The sequence below is a fragment of the Nelumbo nucifera genome, chromosome 6 (assembly GCF_055504915.1).
Source record: "Nelumbo nucifera cultivar China Antique chromosome 6, China Antique-T2T, whole genome shotgun sequence".
In the NCBI taxonomy this organism is placed as follows: Eukaryota; Viridiplantae; Streptophyta; class Magnoliopsida; order Proteales; family Nelumbonaceae; genus Nelumbo; species Nelumbo nucifera.
Window position 1 is genome coordinate 52,405,998 of NC_142654.1, and position 18,216 is coordinate 52,424,213.

General features: G+C 39.9%; 1 protein-coding gene across 2 annotated transcripts in view; it reads right to left on the reverse strand.

The window, feature by feature from the left end:
• LOC104587998 (5'-3' exoribonuclease 3-like) overlaps positions 1-18,216 on the reverse strand; it is a 64,422-nt gene that overhangs the window by 34,259 nt on the left and 11,947 nt on the right. For both annotated transcript variants that reach the window (XM_010245783.3, XM_010245782.3), the window contains exon 13: positions 18,012-18,107. In XM_010245783.3, coding sequence (XP_010244085.1) covers positions 18,012-18,107 — 96 coding nt within the window. The remainder of the gene's footprint in view (positions 1-18,011; positions 18,108-18,216) is intronic.

Genomic DNA, 18,216 nt, shown 5'->3' on the forward strand with positions numbered 1-18,216 from the left:
ATTAAGATTTGAAGGCAAAAAAGGCATTTTTGAGCAAAAATAGTGGGGCAAAGCACCTTTTGCACCTTGGGAACACATAGATTTCGAAAAGTTACACAAAATCAAAAAAAACGATCACCCCAATCGGACATCTAGGCCCCGTTCGTTTTTTACTAAGTTATTTACCTGGGTAAATGCAATTACCTAGGTATGTTTTTCCTGGGAAACACTTACCTGGGTAAGTGCATTTACCCATGTTCTTTTATTTCTTAGGTAAATAATGTAATGACCATTTTAGTCATAAAAATCCATTATTAAAAGGGGCATTTTTGTCCCATTCAAGTGTTAGCAACTTTCCTCCTAGGGGGGAAAGTTATTTACCCACCTAGGAGATGGGTATCACTTACCTTATACCCAGGAAAATAAACTTTCCCTGGTCCCCACATTAATCTGAAAAATGAACATGGGATTTTTCGTCAATGGGAACCAAAATCCCATTGACCAACTTCCCCCGTCTCAAAATCCAAAAAAAGAATGCCCCCCAAAGCGCAAAGTTATGACCTTTAGAAGTATGCATTTATGTGCTAAAAATATCAAAAAACAGGCTAGTTTTTTACACAATGCAGTTTAGGGGGTTCAAAACCTTTGAACCCCATGCCTACCCCCTAAAATGAGGTTTGATAGGTTTGACCCCAAAACACCTGTATTTCATGTATCAACAAGCCACGGGGCACTGTTACCAGGGAAGTCCATAGCATCTAGTTGATATGAATGGACCGGCTTTCTGAAAAAGGATTTAGTAGAAATGACCCAAGAGTCATCCCATCTCCATATTATTGTGTCATTTTTGCTTGTATTAGACGTTTCCTTGTCTAACATTCTTGTCATCTCAGTCCCCAATTATCTACATCCCAATACATTGCAAAACTCACAGCAGTCAGCTACCATGGCATCCTTGTTTCTGGGTATCAAGTAAAAGAAGGGAATACCTCCACCAATGGGCAATTACCACACCTTAAGTCCCTCCATAATCTCACCCTACCTCAACTACCCAACATGTATTCTATCCCCTTCATAAAATCACTATAACCATTTTCAGCTTCTCTCCATGTGAAACAGCTACAAGGGTTATTTGCTTCACCAGGCCACCTTTAACTTTTGGTAAACATATTCTCCACTAGTCCACCACATGGATTTAGTTCCTTGCATCCCCTGCACAAAACCTCTCTCATCTTCCTTTTGAGTGGATGTTTCATATTTGACAGAAGAGGGAAAAGGTAATAGGTTGGAAGCAAGGAGAGCACACTTTTCAAAAGGATTTAGATGGATATTTTGTTTTCCAGGATGTTGAGCTCTTGTCAAGCGTTTCCAATGTAGTGTTCCATATTACCTTTGAAGTGCATCACGTCCCAACTCCCAAGTGATATATGCCAAGGTACCTCACCAGTGGGGACCTTGCTTTGCACCCTAGAACATCTAGCCAACTGATCCAACTCATTGATCTTCTCAACACCCATTAATTAACTTTTGTGCAAATACACCCTTAGGCCCGATACTACTTCAAACCATCTTAGAATGCATTTCAGATGTGCCATTTGACCCTCTGATGCTTTGTAGAAAAACAAAGTATCACCAGTATTCTTAATAGAGGGGTCTAGTGGGATGTTCTCTCCTGACTAATTGTTGAAAACTGAAGTTCAAGTTTAAAAACTTGTAATTCTCCTTTTATAATTCCATAAACACCTCATTGGAAAACTCTTCAAAAAAATGCAAAGCTAATTTCCTTCCCACATCAATTTCCTTTTCTTCCACTCTACAAAGATCCATTTGCTTATCTTTTTTTTTTGTCAGCCCATTGCTTATCTATCTTAAACACCTCACCCATTGATCCCTCATCTTAACCAGCCTCCTTCAGCCCCTCTTTCACCTTGCCTTCCTACTCTTCTCCACTATTTCTAGAGGGAGGGTTTGCTCATCTTGAGAGTGAGAGAGAGGAGGCCAAAGCTTATAATGGAGGGTATTAAAGGTGGCATATGGGATAATAAGCTAGTGATGCAGGAGCTGAAGAGTCAAAATTGGAATTTTCTAATATTTTATTTATTTCTATATTTTTGGACAATAGGAGTACTTTTGTCATGTTAACCATTGTATATGGGGTCCAGCCTACCAGTTTGATTTTTCTAGTCATAGTTTAGTCATGCTTAAATGTTCAAAGTCATTGGCAGTTTTAGAGTTAATTAACTTTCAAGTTGGTTTATGATTGGTAGAAGTATAACTTTGAGTTTTCCTAGTCTAGGAAAAAAAATCCGGGCGATTCCTTGAAACCTGATAGTCATATTTGGACCCTTTCCTTCTCGGGTGCCTCAGTGATTTAAAAGGTGCGCCTAGGCACACAAGCGAGGCGCATTTTGGGGTATGCGCCTTGCCCAGATCCTAGGCACACCCCTTTCAAAAGGCGCGCACTTGGTGTGCCTAGGCATGCGCACCAAGCGTGCGCCTAATGCGCCTTGTGCCTCAGCCCAGGCATAGGCTTTTTTTTTTAGTCTAACAGCTGGGCCAGGGACTCAATGCTCCGAAAACCCCCTATTTGCTAATGTTGTCCATTCATTCATTGCAATAAAATATCTTCTTAAAAGGCAATGAAAGTTATAAAATCATTATATTTTATGTGAGAAATAAGAATTTCAGACCCTAACCAGAGCTCCGAGAACCCCCTATTTGCTAATTTTGTTCATTCATTCATTGCAATAAAATATCTTCTTAAAAGGCAATGAAAGTTATAAAATCATTATTTTTTTATGTGAGAAATAAGAATTTCAGACCCTAACATAGACTTGTTCGGGCTTGCCTCGAGGGGCATGGTACTAAGGCGACTCATAGAATCAAGAATGCAATATATTTTACATCACATTAATTACTTGAAGCAATGCAGTTAAGGGAAAAAAAAAGATTGTGGTTTTACATGCTTGAAAATGCTATATATGTTTGCTTTTATTTTTAAATTTTCATTTCAATACACTTTACGTGTTATGTTTATGTATTTTAATTTTAGATAATATGTTTTTTAAATCATTTATTTTAAAACTTAAGTTTATATTTTTTATTAACATTATGTTTAATATTTTTTGGATTTTTTTCTTTTTTTAACTTTTTGACTTTTTTTATTTTTTAGCTTATTTCTTTGTAATTTTGCACCTTTCTTAAAAAGGCACACGCCTCGCCTTGCGCCTCAGGCACAAATTGGCCCTTGCGCTTTTAAAACACTAGGGTGCTTATTCTTGTGCTTCTTTTTTTTTTCTTTTTTGATAGACCTATTCCTGTGCTTCTTTCTTCAAGGCTCTTATTCAACCTTATGATCCATTGGGGCTACCCTTTCTTTCGAAGGAGGTTTGAGGCAAACCATCCCTCTAAGAGTTGAAGGTTTTTGTTGGGAAGTCTTCCTGCAAAGAATTAATATCTGCAATTTACTCCCAAGGAAAAGAACTAATTGGTGTTTATTCCCTCACTAGTGTGTGTTATATGTAAAGCTAATGCCTAATGGAGAAACTTGCATTCAATTATTAATCTCGGTGCCCCTTTATAACTTTTATTTGGGATTGGTCTTTCTCGTTGTTTGGGTGCAGATGGTCTCCCCCAGTAATATGTGCAAAGCTTGTTTGCTTCTACTTTTTTGAGGTGGCCAAAGAAAAGGGGATGAGTGTTATGGAAATGTGTAAGGGCTGGCTGATCAAAAAAACAAAATATGTGCAAGGGCTACAGTGAGCTGGACTGTTTTGGAAGAAAGGAATTCAAGACTATATTCAGACAAGGAAAGAACTAGAGAGGCTGTCATAGAAACCATCATGGTGAGAGTGAATCATTGGGTAAAGTCTATGGAGATGTTTGCAGATTTCTCATAGGTGACATCATGAAAAATTGGAAGTGGCTAATTCTGACTGTCATAAGTCCAATACAAGCCCTACTTGGTCTCAACCTTTGATTGCATAGTTTTCAAGGCACCAAGGAGAGGCTAGGCAACAGGGGGGTGCCTTGTCGCCTAGTCACCTAGGCAGGCACCTAGGCGATGTATTTTTTAAGTAAAAACCACATATCATAGGGTAGTTCCCTAGGTTCCATAACCATCTTTCCTTAATAACTATCTGTTAGTGGTGTTAGTGAAGGGGTATTTCAGTCTTTGTACTTGTTGAGAATGCTGATGTGTACTGTTATGTTAGTTCGAGTGCCTCTTACTTAAAGAAGGGCACTCAAGTCTTTTTCAATAAGTCAATAATATAATAATAGGTCTGGCCGAATCAAGGGATTAACTTTTTTCTCTAATTCGAACCAGCCTTTCTCTCTTTTCTCTCTTCTCTCTTTTCTTCTTTCCTCTCCTACTTCTTGCTGTCTACTTTACTCTACAGTCAACGAACAAGACAGAATTCTATGGCAGGTCAAACTTCAACATGGTATCAGAGCTAGGTTCACCAAATCAGACTTGCTAGAATTCTGCCTTCTGCGCATTCGAATTAGGGTTTCACTTGGGGTTCTCAGTTGTGAGTTGGAGACTGGGAAAAGGGCTGAAAAGGAGTGATCGCCCTCTTCCCTAGGAGGTCTCTATGCCTCCGATTGTGTCGTTGGTGATTGGTTGCTGTGGTTTCTAAGCCCTAGTTAGGGCTGGTACGTGTGGTGCAGTGGTGTCTCAGCTCTTCGTATGGTTGGCCTTCAGGCGATGAGGTAAAGTTTTTTTTTATATTTTTTTTTGTTATGGAATACATGAGAGGTGTAGTACAGTTCGCATGATGGGTTCTCAGATTGCAGTATGCTAGGGTTTATGCTAGGGTTTATTCTGGTTTGTGTGTGATTCGAATGGCAATAGTGTCTACTTAATGGTGAAGCTTCCTATAGTTGTGGATTAATGTTGGTGGTGTTACAAGTGTGGTTTTCAGCTTTTGATATCGCTGAAATCAGTGTGTAGACCTCGGTGAGTAGGGGTTGTGGTGTTGTAGTTTTCAACATTTAATACTGCTGAAATCAGTGTACAGACTTCGGTGAGTAGGGTTTGTGGTGTTGCAGTTCTCAGCTGTTGAAATCAATGTGCAGATTTCGATGAAGTGTCTGTGTGTAGTGTGCAGTGTGTAGTGCTCCTAATTCAGTGCTCAGAATTAAGGGAGTTCGGCAATGGCAGATAACAGTGATAGTAAACCTAGTGTCATGATATCTACTGACTACCTGAATGTCCAAATGACCTCCATTAAACTGAATGGAGAGAATTATGTCCCTTGGGCCAAGTCTGTAGAGGTTTTTCTGAAGGCGAAGAAGAAAGTGAAGCATATAAGAGAGGAGAAACCCCCCGCTAATTCTCAGGAGTATGAAGACTGGGAACAGGAAGATGCACACATCATTACATGGTTGTGGAACAGTATGGAACCCAAAATCAGTGTGAACTTCATGTTTCTTGACACAGCCAAAGAGGTGTGGGATCATGCCAAGAAACTGTATTCAGGTCAGGATAATACCACTAGGGTATATCAACTGTATCAGAAATACTTCAATCTGCAACAGGGAAATCAGAGCCTTGAGGAGTACTATGCCAATGTGAGGAATATCCGTAATGAGTTAAATGTCTATCATCCTCTCACTTCAGATGTCAAAGTTCAACAGCAACAGCGAGAGCAGCTTGATGTAACACGGTTTCTGGTGGGGCTGAAGTCTGAGTATGAACCAATACGAGCCCAGATACTAGGGGGATCTGCTCTTCCATCTTTAGAGGAGGTGTTTGCTCGTCTTCGGAGGGCTTCCATTGGATCTATGGACTCTAATGTCTCCGATAAATCAGCATTTGCAGTGTCAAGAGGCCGAGGTGGCAGAAGTGGGACTCGAGGAACCCAGCCTGGCAGGAGTGGTAGTGGTGGATCTACACATATCCGTGGTGGTGGTCGTACTGGAGGCAGAGATTCAGGGGGAGCTCGTGGTAGAGGACGTGGCTCGGGTCCACGGAAGTGTACTCACTGTGGTTTGGATGGACATACCATTAACTACTGCTATGACTTACATGGTCCTCCCTCGACGTGGGCCAACCATGCCATGACTAGTGACACCAGTTTCAGCCCTACACAGGAGAAACGGTCAGCTGACCCGATGCCTTCTACTCCCTCAGATGGTCCAGGCAAGGAGATGGTGAGTGTTCCTCGTGATGAGTATGAGAGGTTTGTTCAATCCAAGTCGCAGCAGAACACAGCTTCCTTTGCACACTCAGGTATGGCTTGTTTGGCATCCACACCCAACCCCTGGATTATTGACTCTGGAGCCTCCGATCACATGACGGGAACTCCAGGTGTGTTTTCATCTCTCACTCATTGCTCAACATCACAATCTGTTACCCTTGCTAATGGCTCCACGTCATCTATCTGTGGTGTTGGTAATGTTGACCTAGACCCTGTATCCCTATCCTCTGTTTTATATGTACCTAAGCTTCCATTTAATCTTATGTCTGTTAGTAAGCTGACCAAGTCACTTAAGTGCTCCATCACTTTTTACCCTTCTATGTGTGTTTTTCAGGATCTCAAGACGGGGATGAAGATTGGTGGAGGGCATGAAGCCGGTGGACTGTATTATCTTGATGGTGGTGGACGAACGTCAACGGCTCTTCAGTCATCCATTTCTCCTCTCCAGTGGCACTGTAGATTTGGTCATCCTTCGCTGAAAGTGTTGCAGTCCTTAGTCCCTTCATTGAGTCAACTTTCTGTTTTAGATTGTGAGTCTTGTCAATTTGGGAAACACCATCGTGTTCCCTTTCGTTCTAGGGTCGATAACCGTGTGTCGAGTCTTTTTTCTTTAATTCATTCAGATGTTTGGGGTCCTTATAAAGTGATGTCATATAATGGATACCGATATTTTGTTATTTTTGTTGATGACTGTTCAAGAATGACGTGGCTCTATTTAATGAAAGAAAGAAGTGAATTATTTTCCATCTTCCAGAAATTTTATGCTGAGATCCGCAATCAATTTGGTGTTCACATCAAAATTTTCCGTTCTGATAATGGTCGTGAATACTTGTCTTCATCTTTTCGAGAATACTTGGACCAACATGGCATTATACACCAAACTTCATGTACCTATACTCCGCAACAAAATGGGGTTGCTGAGAGAAAGAACCGCCATCTTGTAGAAACGGCACGCTCCCTCATGCACCACATGAATGTTCCCAAAACTTTTTGGAGCGATGCAATGCTCACCTCTTGTTTCTTAATTAATCAGATGCCCACGTCTATCCTTGATGGTCGTTCTCCTTTTAGTGTCTTATTCCCCAACATGTCTCCGTTTCCGCTTTCCCCTCGGGTATTTGGGTGTGTCTGCTTCGTTCATAATCTGAGTCCCGGGACTGACAAGTTAGATGCACGTTCCATGAAGTGTATCTTCCTTGGTTATTCCCGAACTCAGAAAGGGTACAAGTGTTATCATCCTAGTTCTCGTCGCTCCTTGGTATGTGCTGATGTTACATTCTTTGAGTCTACTCCGTTCTTCGTGGGGTCCGGTGCTGCTGCTTCCCCCACATCACCACCTCCTCTTCCTCTTCCTGTGGCTGATCCACCTCCTTTGGTTCCAGTCATGCCTACGTCCTTGCCTCCGGTGCCACCATTGGTTGACCGTCCACCCATCCGTCACGTGTATACACATCGCCCACGTGTACCGGCTGCAGCTCCTCCAGCTTCATCACCGTCGACAGATCCAGCTCCAGCTTCGACACCAGCCTCCGACCTAGATCTTCCTATTGCCTTACGGAAAGGTAAGCGTACTTGCACCCTTCACCCTATTTCCAATTTTGTTTCACTTACCCACCTCTCCGCTTCCCATCGCCAGTTCATATCTTTGTTATCCTCCGTGGTTGTTCCTAAGGATGTCCAGGAAGCCCTTACCTCTCCAGAGTGGTGCCGTGCTATGGAAGAAGAGCTCTCTGCTTTGCATCATAATCACACTTGGGATCTCACCGCTCTTCCTCCTGGGAAGCAGGCTGTCGGTTGTAAGTGGGTGTATAGTGTTAAGTACTTGCCAGATGGTCGTGTTGAGCGCCTGAAGGCGCGGCTAGTTGCCAAAGGGTACTCCCAAACCTATGGCATTGACTACACGGAGACGTTCTCCCCGATTGCTAAGATAGGGTCAGTTCGTGTCATCATCTCTCTTGCAGCTATGTCTGGTTGGCCTCTCCATCAGCTCGATATCAAAAATGCCTTTTTGCATGGGGATTTGCTCGAGGAGGTCTACATGGAGCAACCACCTGGGTTTGTTGCTCAGGGGGAGGATGGTAAGGTATGTAGACTTAAGAAGGCTATTTATGGACTTAAACAGTCCCCTCGAGCATGGTTTGGTAGGTTCAGTGAGGTGGTCAAGAAGTTTGGTCTGAAACAGTGCCAAGTTGATCACTCTGTCTTCAGTCTTGACTCTTCGGCAGGTAAAATAATATTGGTGGTGTATGTGGATGATATCGTTGTGACTGGGAATGATAAAATGGGCATTGACAGATTGAAGGCATTCCTACAGGAACACTTTCAGACAAAGGACCTTGGCAAGTTGAAATACTTTTTGGGCATAGAGGTAGCAAGATCTAAGCATGGCATTAATTTGTGCCAGAGGAAATATGTGCTTGATTTACTGGAAGAAACAGGATTGTTGGGTACTAAACCGGCTGAGACACCTATGGAAACAAATACGAGGCTGAGCAGTGATATAGGTGAAGTGTTTGAAGAGCCTGGCAGATACCGACGACTTGTAGGCAAACTAAACTATCTAACCATTACTCGGCCAGATATTTCATTTGCGGTTAGTGTGGTGAGTCAGTTCATGCAGAAACCTTTGGTCCCACATTGGAATGCAGTGCTAAGGATTGTGAGGTATCTGAAAGGAGCTCCTGGTCGTGGTTTGCTGTACAGAAGTGGTGGAAAACTGGTAGTAGAAGGATACACCGATGCTGATTGGGCAGGTTCTATGTCTGATAGACGATCTACCACAGGCTATTGCACCTTTCTGGGGGGTAACCTGGTAACATGGAAAAGTAAGAAGCAAACAGTTGTGGCAAGAAGCAGTGCAGAAGCGGAATATAGGGCCATGGCACATACTGCTTGTGAACTAGTGTGGCTGAGGAACCTTCTACAGGAGATAGGATATGACATCAGTACTCCAATGAAGCTCTACTGTGACAATCAGGCAGCGGTTCATATCTCTTCCAATCCAGTGTTTCATGAAAGAACCAAGCACATCGAAGTTGACTGTCATTTTGTGAGAGAGAAGGTGCTGAATGGGGTGATAGAAACTGCATATGTTAGTACGGGAAACCAGTGGGCAGACTTGTTTACAAAAGGCTTGAGTCGGGGGAGAGTGGACTACATATGTAACAAGCTGGGATTATATGATATATACTCACCAGCTTGAGGGGGAGTGTTAGTGGTGTTAGTGAAGGGGTATTTCAGTCTTTGTACTAGTTGAGAATGCTGATGTGTACTGTTATGTTAGTTCGAGTGCCTCTTACTTAAAGAAGGGCACTCAAGTCTTTTTCAATAAGTCAATAATATAATAATAGGTCTGGCCGAATCAAGGGATTAACTTTTTTCTCTAATTCGAACCAGCCTTTCTCTCTTTTCTCTCTTCTCTCTTTTCTTCTTTCCTCTCCTACTTCTTGCTGTCTACTTTACTCTACAGTCAACGAACAAGACAGAATTCTATGGCAGGTCAAACTTCAACACTATCCATAATTTTCATAAGAAAATTATAAACTCTAGAAGATCAACATATTTATGAGAAGAAAAAGAAGAAAGAAAAGAATATTCAGAAAACATAAAGGTGCACCTAGGCGCACAGGCGAGGCACATTTTAGGGTAGGCGCCTCACCCAGGTCCTAGGCACAACCCTTTCAAAAGGCACACGCTTGGTACACCTAGGTGTGCGCCTTTTGAAAATTTGACACTTGTTTGCTTTTTTCCTAAACCCCTATTTGGTAATGTTGTTCATTCATTCATCCTAATAAAATATCTTTTTAAAAAGCAATTAAAATTATAAAATCATTATTTCTGTGTGAGAACTAAGAATTTAAGACCCTAACATGGACTTGTTTGGGCTTGCCTCAAGGGGCATGACACAAAAGCAGCTCGTAGAATCAGCAATGTAATATGTTTTACATCACATTAGCTACTTGAAGTAATGCAATTGACCAAAAAAAGAGATTGTGGGTTTACATGCTTGAAAATGTTTTATATGTTTGATTTTATTTTTAAATTCTCATTTGAATATGCTTTACATGTTATGTTTATGTATTTTAATTTTAGATAATAGGTTTTTCAAAACATTTATTTTAAAATTTATATTTATATTTGTTATTAATATTATGTTTAATATGTTTTTTATTTTTTTTACATTTTTTTTATTTTTTAGCTTTTTTAATTTTTGTGCCTTGCTTCAAAAAAGGCACGCACCTCGCCTCGCCTCGCCTCGGGCACAAATCAATCCCTGCGCCTTGCACTTTTAAAACACTAGGCTGAACCCCTATTTTTGTTATAGGAAGAAGATGGGAAGAAGAAATGTGTTGATTGGACAAAATTTTAAGTTCTTCCTTACTTATTGGTTTAGATTTTGAAGTCTTTGAGGGTTCAATACAGCAGTTAGCAATGTTTGTGTTGATTAAACCCTATCAAATAAGAAAATAATAAGAAATTATTTTATAAAAACAAAAAATGAATATTTTTGTTTAATAATGTCTATTTTATAATTATTAACTCAAAAATATAACAATATAAAAGTATTTTATAAAACAGTATACAAAAGTGTTTGGCGACTGGGCAAGGCAAGCTGCCAAGGGCGCCTTGCCGCCAAGGCGTCGCCTTGACAACTATGATTGATTGATTACATCAAGTTGAACTTTTTTTTTTATAATTAACAGAACTTTTATTAGAATAAAGATCAGAATACATCAAGTTGAACTTTGATGGGAGTAGTAAAGGTAATCCAGGTCCATCTAGCATTGGAAGGGTGTTTAGAGATAGTGAAGGCAGAATTATTGGGTCTTTTTTCTGGCCCTATTGGAGTAGGTGACTACTTAAGGGCTGAGGTTATGGTCATCATTACAAAGGATATGAACATAAGAAAGATGATTATAGAAGGCGATTCAAAGCTGGTAGTGGAGTGGCTGCAAAGGAAGAAAAGGGATTCTCGATTTTTAATAATGGAAAGAAGAGATTCAAGTGACTGACACAAAATATGTATGTGAAGTTCAGTTGGATTAAAAGAACTGCAAATGGGTTGGCTGATGCATTAGCAGAACAAGGGGTGGGAAGGAATCAATTGTTCTGTGCTCAATTGTAATTGCAAATTGTTTTTTTGTTTTTTGAGAGTTAAGAAAGTTTATCTATCCTAATCTTGTAATCATCTTTATAATTTTTTTAATGAAATTCTGTTGCTGATCAAAAAAAATCTAGCTGACCCTAGAAAGTCTATACTCTATATAAATGTGTAAATTAGCAAAATGTAAGCAATGAATTTTGGAGCTTATTTTCTGTTTGCATGACTTGGTAATTCTAGAAACCCATTGAGTAATTCTGAATTTTTCTCTCTTCTTTCCCTCTCTATCTTCTCTCTAATTTTGCAAATAGTATTACAGGCATCAACAGATCTCAAATTCTTCATAAAAGAAGTTCATGGAACACTTTTTTTTGTCAGCAATACAGAAAAAATTCATTAATTAGAAAATCAAGTACAACAAGTTGTGGCAGACAAGCATTCCACATTGTCCAGTAAATACATCACAGCCCCAAACAAACCCAAAAACAATCCCTTTAAACACAGCCCAAAAGGTAACCCGACAGAAACGTCTTACTAACTAGAATATAGCCCAAAACATAGGTTATCTTTGAACTCCTTGCTTAGCTAGACCATCAGCCATGCTGTTAGCTGATCTTCTAATCCATCTTATTTGAATCACCATGTCTTTAGAAGCCTGTTTGAAGCACCTGAAGCCCAGAACTCATTCCTTAGCTACCAAATTATTCCCTCCCCTTTCTTCTGCCAGTTTACCACAGTTTTTGAGTTTCCTTCAACAATCAACCTATCAATCCCCATTTCTTTGGCTTTGTCAACACCAAACACTGCTGCCTTCATTTCTGAGCTCACTACATCACCTTGCTGAATAGGACCTGAGAACATGGCTAGCATATTTCCATTCTCTCCCCTTATTACCCAACCAATGCCCAATGGCCCCGGATTTCCAAAACAGCTGCCCATTAAAATTTAGCTTCTTCCACCCAGCATCCGGAGGGGACCATGATGCAACCACAATAGATTTCCTAGATGCAGTTTTTTGCGATTGTTCCTCAAGACCTGAAAAAGTCTTCCATCTTTAAAATCAGCAAAACTGACACGAGTACATTTTGTCCAAAAGTTTGCATCAAAATCCAAAATTTTCCTACTAGATTTTATCCTTCTGTGCCAAACCATGTCTCGACTGCTCTTCTACTTGGATGTCCCCCATAAAGTTCCAATTTTTCTCGGAGTCCCAAAACTTTCATCCTTTTTTGCAAGGTACACTCTGAACCTAACCAAGCTTGGTTATTCTTTGCATCTATCTAGGAAAAAACTACCTGCAAAGTTTCATTAAAAACTTCTGACCCTAGACATATTTTCCCCCAACATGAAAATTTTTGCAACTTTGAGACAAATCTGCAATTCTTACAGATTTTTAACCTAACCAATCTCTATATTTAGTCCTAAAACCAACCCTTGGTCATTCAAATCCTACATCAACTCAGATTTTCTTAGGAATGAACATACTTGTATCAACTCAGTTGGAGATCAGTGCACCCTCTTAAGGGAATGGTCACAATCAAACTAATTGTACTAAATATAGTCAACAGAAATACAATTTCTTTTGGATCAGTTAAACAGCCAATTGCAAGTAAAACAGAAAGGAAAGAAGACAATATATATGGACACCAGATGAGGGGAACCTAGTACGAAGAACCCAAACATGCAATGCACTAATCATCCTTATACAAGATGTATAAGGATTCACCTTCCTATACAGAAGATTCACCTTCCCAATTCAATTTCTAGAAAGGATATCTTCAGGGCTATTCTCTCCAAAGTCTATACACATCAGAACAAACTCTCAATCTGGATTCCAAGAGTCTAGCCCCACCCACACCAATAACAGTGCTAGATAGTCCAAGGGCCAAAACTGTAGAAGAGAAGAAAAACTAAAAAAGTAGAAAAGAAATCCGGATGCCAAGAGTCTACCCTCCCTAATAACAGTGCTAGATAGCTCGAATTCGCCAAATACTCGGATGATCCTATGGTACTATATTAATTGTTACATAAAAGCCTGATTTGGGCTGCAAAGTGGTCCTAGTTGAGTTTAAGAATTTTCCTTTTCTGATTACTTTCTTCTAAATTCTAAATTAATTAAGTAATTTCTTCATTTTATATTTTTAATGTGGGGTCTGGTCTGGTCATTGAAAGTCATTAATTAGGCTTAGTTTAAATTTGTTTGAGGTTCAAAAGCCATTATGTAAGTAGGATAGAGGTTATAGTTTTTTTCACGTACTTGGGTGGGCAATTGCAATTTCATAAATATGGTAAATAGTAAACCGAATACCCCAGTTACAACCCCCCCCACGGCCCAAACACGCATAAGAACTGGGATTTGTTTGCTCTTGGAACTTGTGTTGGGTTTGGTTTTTTTCTATAAACCTTGATTTTCTTCTTCTAATATTTCCCTCATTTATTCCTTACCTTCTTTAGTTTTTCTTTTCTTCTACAGGTTTGATCTAAGAATCAGTTGAAGCTATAATTCAATCTATTAAAACACATCAACCTTATTGATTCAACATGTCCTCAACCTCCAAATAAGATTCTTCGATTTTTGTCAAGTTCCTAGAAAACCTAGAATAGAAAGTTCTGCCTAGAAGTAAATCAATGATCCAACTCAACCCTAGAATATCCCGACCAAAACATATTTATAAACCAACAGCCTCTATGTCTCACCTATTCACACCCTCAGCACCTCTTGCTTTTCTTTATTGGTAACTGGAAACTTTATTCAGCCCATTTTGCTTAGCTCATCATATATTTTCCTAGATATCAAACATCCTCTACTATTGAAAATTCTATGTATGCAGGATTTTTAACATGTTCTCACTCAAAAACCCCTTTATCGAAATCTAAACTTTTCCTACCAATCTTAAACCATTCCTTAGACCTATCCCTATCATCCTACCTCAAATCTGTGTTCGGAATAGATCCCGAGACAGGGTCCCAACAACCTTTGCAGCCATAAGTTGGGAACATCTCCCTTGTCCTTCATGGCAAGATGTTCCCAATGTATAGCTGCAATGGCCATTGGGACAGGTTGTTGGAACCATGTGTTGGGACTATATCCGGTCTCCCCAAATCCTAGCTTTAAACCCTGCCATAAACCTAATTCTCTTCACTTTTTCTTTCCCTTTTACAACATGTTGAAGGCATTTTTTTAATCCAAATAATATTTAAATAAATTAGCTCAAATAAGTGGGTCGGCTAGTCTGCTAGCCAAATCATTAAAACTATAAAAAAGCATCCCGTATGGGAGTTCCCTCTCTTTAAGTGGGAGGGACAGGTGTCCTTCACCTAGGAGGAGGAGGTAGTTACATAACTACCCCACTCCCTATTTAAGCTCCTTAAGGGGAAGCTAGAAGCAGAAACGGAAAGACTCTTCGGAGAAAATTGTCACAAGAGATTCTTAAGAAAATTGTCCACTTACAGTTTGTTGATGATACAATTCTATTTTGTGAGGAGGAGGATGTGAGATGGGCCAAAAACTTAAGTTGGTGATTCAAGTGTTTGAACAAATGTCAAATATGAAGGTGAACTTCGATGAGAGCTGTGTGGTGGGGATCAATATGGAAGAAAGAGCTATATTGAAGAGGGCTGAAGCTTTGGGTTGTACAGTGTCTCAATGACCACTAAACTATCTAGGGATGCCCTTTAGGGGATAACCCGAGGAAAGAGAGCTTTTGGAGCTCCGTAATTGATAGATTTGCTAAGAAGCTAACCTCTTGGAAGAAGAACTATTTACCTCTGGGTGGTAGAATTACTTTGATCAAGTCTACAATAGCTAGTTTGTCTGTGTATTACTTATCGATTTTTAGGATCCCAGTGAAGATAAGTAGGAGTTTGGAGAAGTTAATGAGAGATTTCTTGAGGGAACCAGGGGAGAAAAGGAAGGATCACAGGGTGAATTGGGAACTAGTCTCTAGGAGTAGGGCTGACGAAGGGTTAGGTTTAAGTCACATTCAGAGGAAAAATGAAGCCTTGTAGGGGAAATGGCTGTAGAGGTTGGGAGGTGAGGGATAAATTGTGGACAAGGGTAATTTTAAGTATTCACGGTCAGGCAGATGATGGTTGGGGCGCTGGGACTTTGGCAAGGTCTGTTGGTGCCTCTCCTTGGAAATCTATACATGCCATTCTTCCTTCCTTTTTGCAGCACATCAGGTATGACCTCTGCTCTGGGAATTAGGTAAAGTTTTGGGAGCACATTTGGGTGGGTGAGATACCTTTGAAAAACCAATTCCCTTCCTTGTTTTCACTCTCCCGATTTAAGGGCAAGGTCGTGTCCAGTTTTCTAGTTCCTTCTCAGTCTAATTTTGGGTTTGATTGGGATCTGGGGCTTAGAAGAGGCTTAAGGGATGTAGATGTTGAAAATGCCATGAGTCTGGTTCAGATCTTAGACCAGGTGGTGATGGATCCCTTTGAGAGGGATAAGAGACTGTGGACCCTAACTCACTCTAGAACCTTCTGTTGTGCCTCTTTCTTTAAGTCCCTATTGCCTTCATCCAGTCCATTTGCACAAAATTTTCCATTAAGGATGTTTGGGGTGAGTCGATTCCTCCAAGGGTTGGAGCCTTTTGTTGGGAAGCCTTCCTCGGAAGATGTAATACATGTGACGTACTCCAAAGAATAAGGCCTTTTTGGTGCTTGTCTCTGAATTGGTGCATTCTTTGCAAGGCTAATGGTGAAAGCTCCTACCACTTATTAGGTTGGCCAAACAAAAGGGGAAGAATAATGTGGAAATGTGTGAGGGCTGTTGTTTGTTGGACTCTTTGGGAGGAAAGGAACACCAGAATTTTCTCTAAAATTTAAAGAAGTAAAGAATGCCTTATTGAAGTAGTAACAGTGAGGGTGGTACATTGGTTGAAATCCTTGGACCTGTTTGTTGATATTTCTACGGATATGTTGCTGAATAGCTGGCTGGAGGTGGCAAATTCTGCTCTGCTCGCTCTTTAATTTGTCTTGTGTGGTCACCACCAGGAAGTGGACTTATAAAGCTAAACTTCGATGGAAGTAGTGAAGGAAATCCAGGTCCATCAGGTGTAGGAGGGGTTTTCAGAGATGAGGGTGGGAAGGTGCTCGCTTTGTATTCAGGTTCCATTGGGTTTGGAGACTCTCTCAAAGCTGAGGTCTATGCAGTACTGGAGGGTATAAGGAAGTCTAAGGAACTGAATATACAAAAGTTAGTTGTTGAAGGGGACTCAAAGCTGGTCTTACGTTGGTTACAAGAAGGTAGTGGACTTTGGAAATATGCTATGAGAGAGGGGAGATTAATTGGCTAAGTAGAGGACTGGAAATCAAGTTTCAGTGGGTCAAGAGAACAGCAAATGCATTTGGTGATGCTTTGGCAAAGCAGGGGGTGGGAAGGGATCAAATGTTTTGGGCTGTTATGTAAATTTTTCCTTTTTGTTATCTACCCGGAGAGAATTAAGCCCGTTTATCTCTCTTTGGAGCGCTGTAACTAAATTCTTTTAACTAATGAATTGGCTAAGTAGAGGACTGGAAATCAAGTTTCAGTGGATCAAGAGAACAGCAAATGCATTTGGTGATGCTTTGGCAAAGCAGGGGGTGGGAAGGGATCAAATGTTTTGGGCTGTTCTGTAAATTTTTCCTTTTTGTTATCTACCCGGAAAGAATTAAGCCTATTTATCTCTCTTTGGAGCGCTGTAACTAAATTCTTTTAATCTAATGAATTCCAGTTATTGATCAAAAAAAAAAAAAAGAAAAGCAAACATAAGGAGAGATGATCAAGGGGAGGCAGGGAAGGAAAAGAAGTCTCGCTAATACAGGTAGGAAAAGGAACGTCCTCTCAAAGAATACTTCCTATATACGTCCTCTGCTATGTATCCTTCTTTCTCTCTCTTTTATTTTCAGTTTTGAGAAAGGAAATAGAGGGAAATAAACCATCTACAACCAGGTACCTCTACTTGGTTGACTATGGTCCCTCTTCCAAGACAAAGCTTGGGATTAAAACCATCTACAATCTAATTCTCAAAGACTGATTATGGTTCCCTTCAAATGAAAATGAAGAACAGGGGAATAAAATCGTCTACAATCAAATATGCAATTTGATTGACTACGGTTCCCTTCTTGTCTGCAAAAATCCAAAGGGTTAAGGCTGTCTACAATCATAATTTCATTTGATTGGCTACAGCTTATTGTGAAGAAAGGAGTGAGAAGGAAATCTTCTTTGTATCAAAAAGAAAAGAGAGAAATTTATTGTTGTAGAAGTTTGTTTTCTTCTCACTCTTGTACACTTGATGTAAAAGAATTGTAAGTGAAAAGTTCTTTTAAAGTACTCTATTGTTCTTCTCTTTTGTTCTGTGCATTCATTTCTCCAAGTCAGAATCAAAAGGTGTTCTCTACTTTCCTGTGGAGATGTAATTAAGGGGAACAATCTGTATGATTCCCTAAATGGGCTTACCCAAAATAATAAAAACTCAATCACTTGATTGAGTGAACTATGATGCATGAGAATTTATTAAAATTTTCACACCAACACAACAATCCCCATTTTTTTGGTGAAATAGTCCCCTATTTACAGCACCTACCAAGTATTTGTAGAATCTTTCATCCATCCTACAACACTATCAAAAGTTTGTATATTAACAAGGGTATTTTCAGAAAAGGAATATAAGAATTATCAGGCTGGCTACAATATTCCAACATGAAAGACATGATATTATCATATTTCAGTTCATTCAACTTACAACATCCTTTCGTATTCTTTCAAGTTCATCGGGAGTTTTTACAGAAAACTTTTGTTCGTAGTACCTTTCTTTCCAACCTGGGTCTCCCAATTTGACCTGATAGCATGAAATGTTAGAACCAACTTAGAATTAAACGATCGATACAAATCAGAGATAAATCCAGCAAATAGCACCTCCTATTATAAAACAAAAGACTGCATTATTG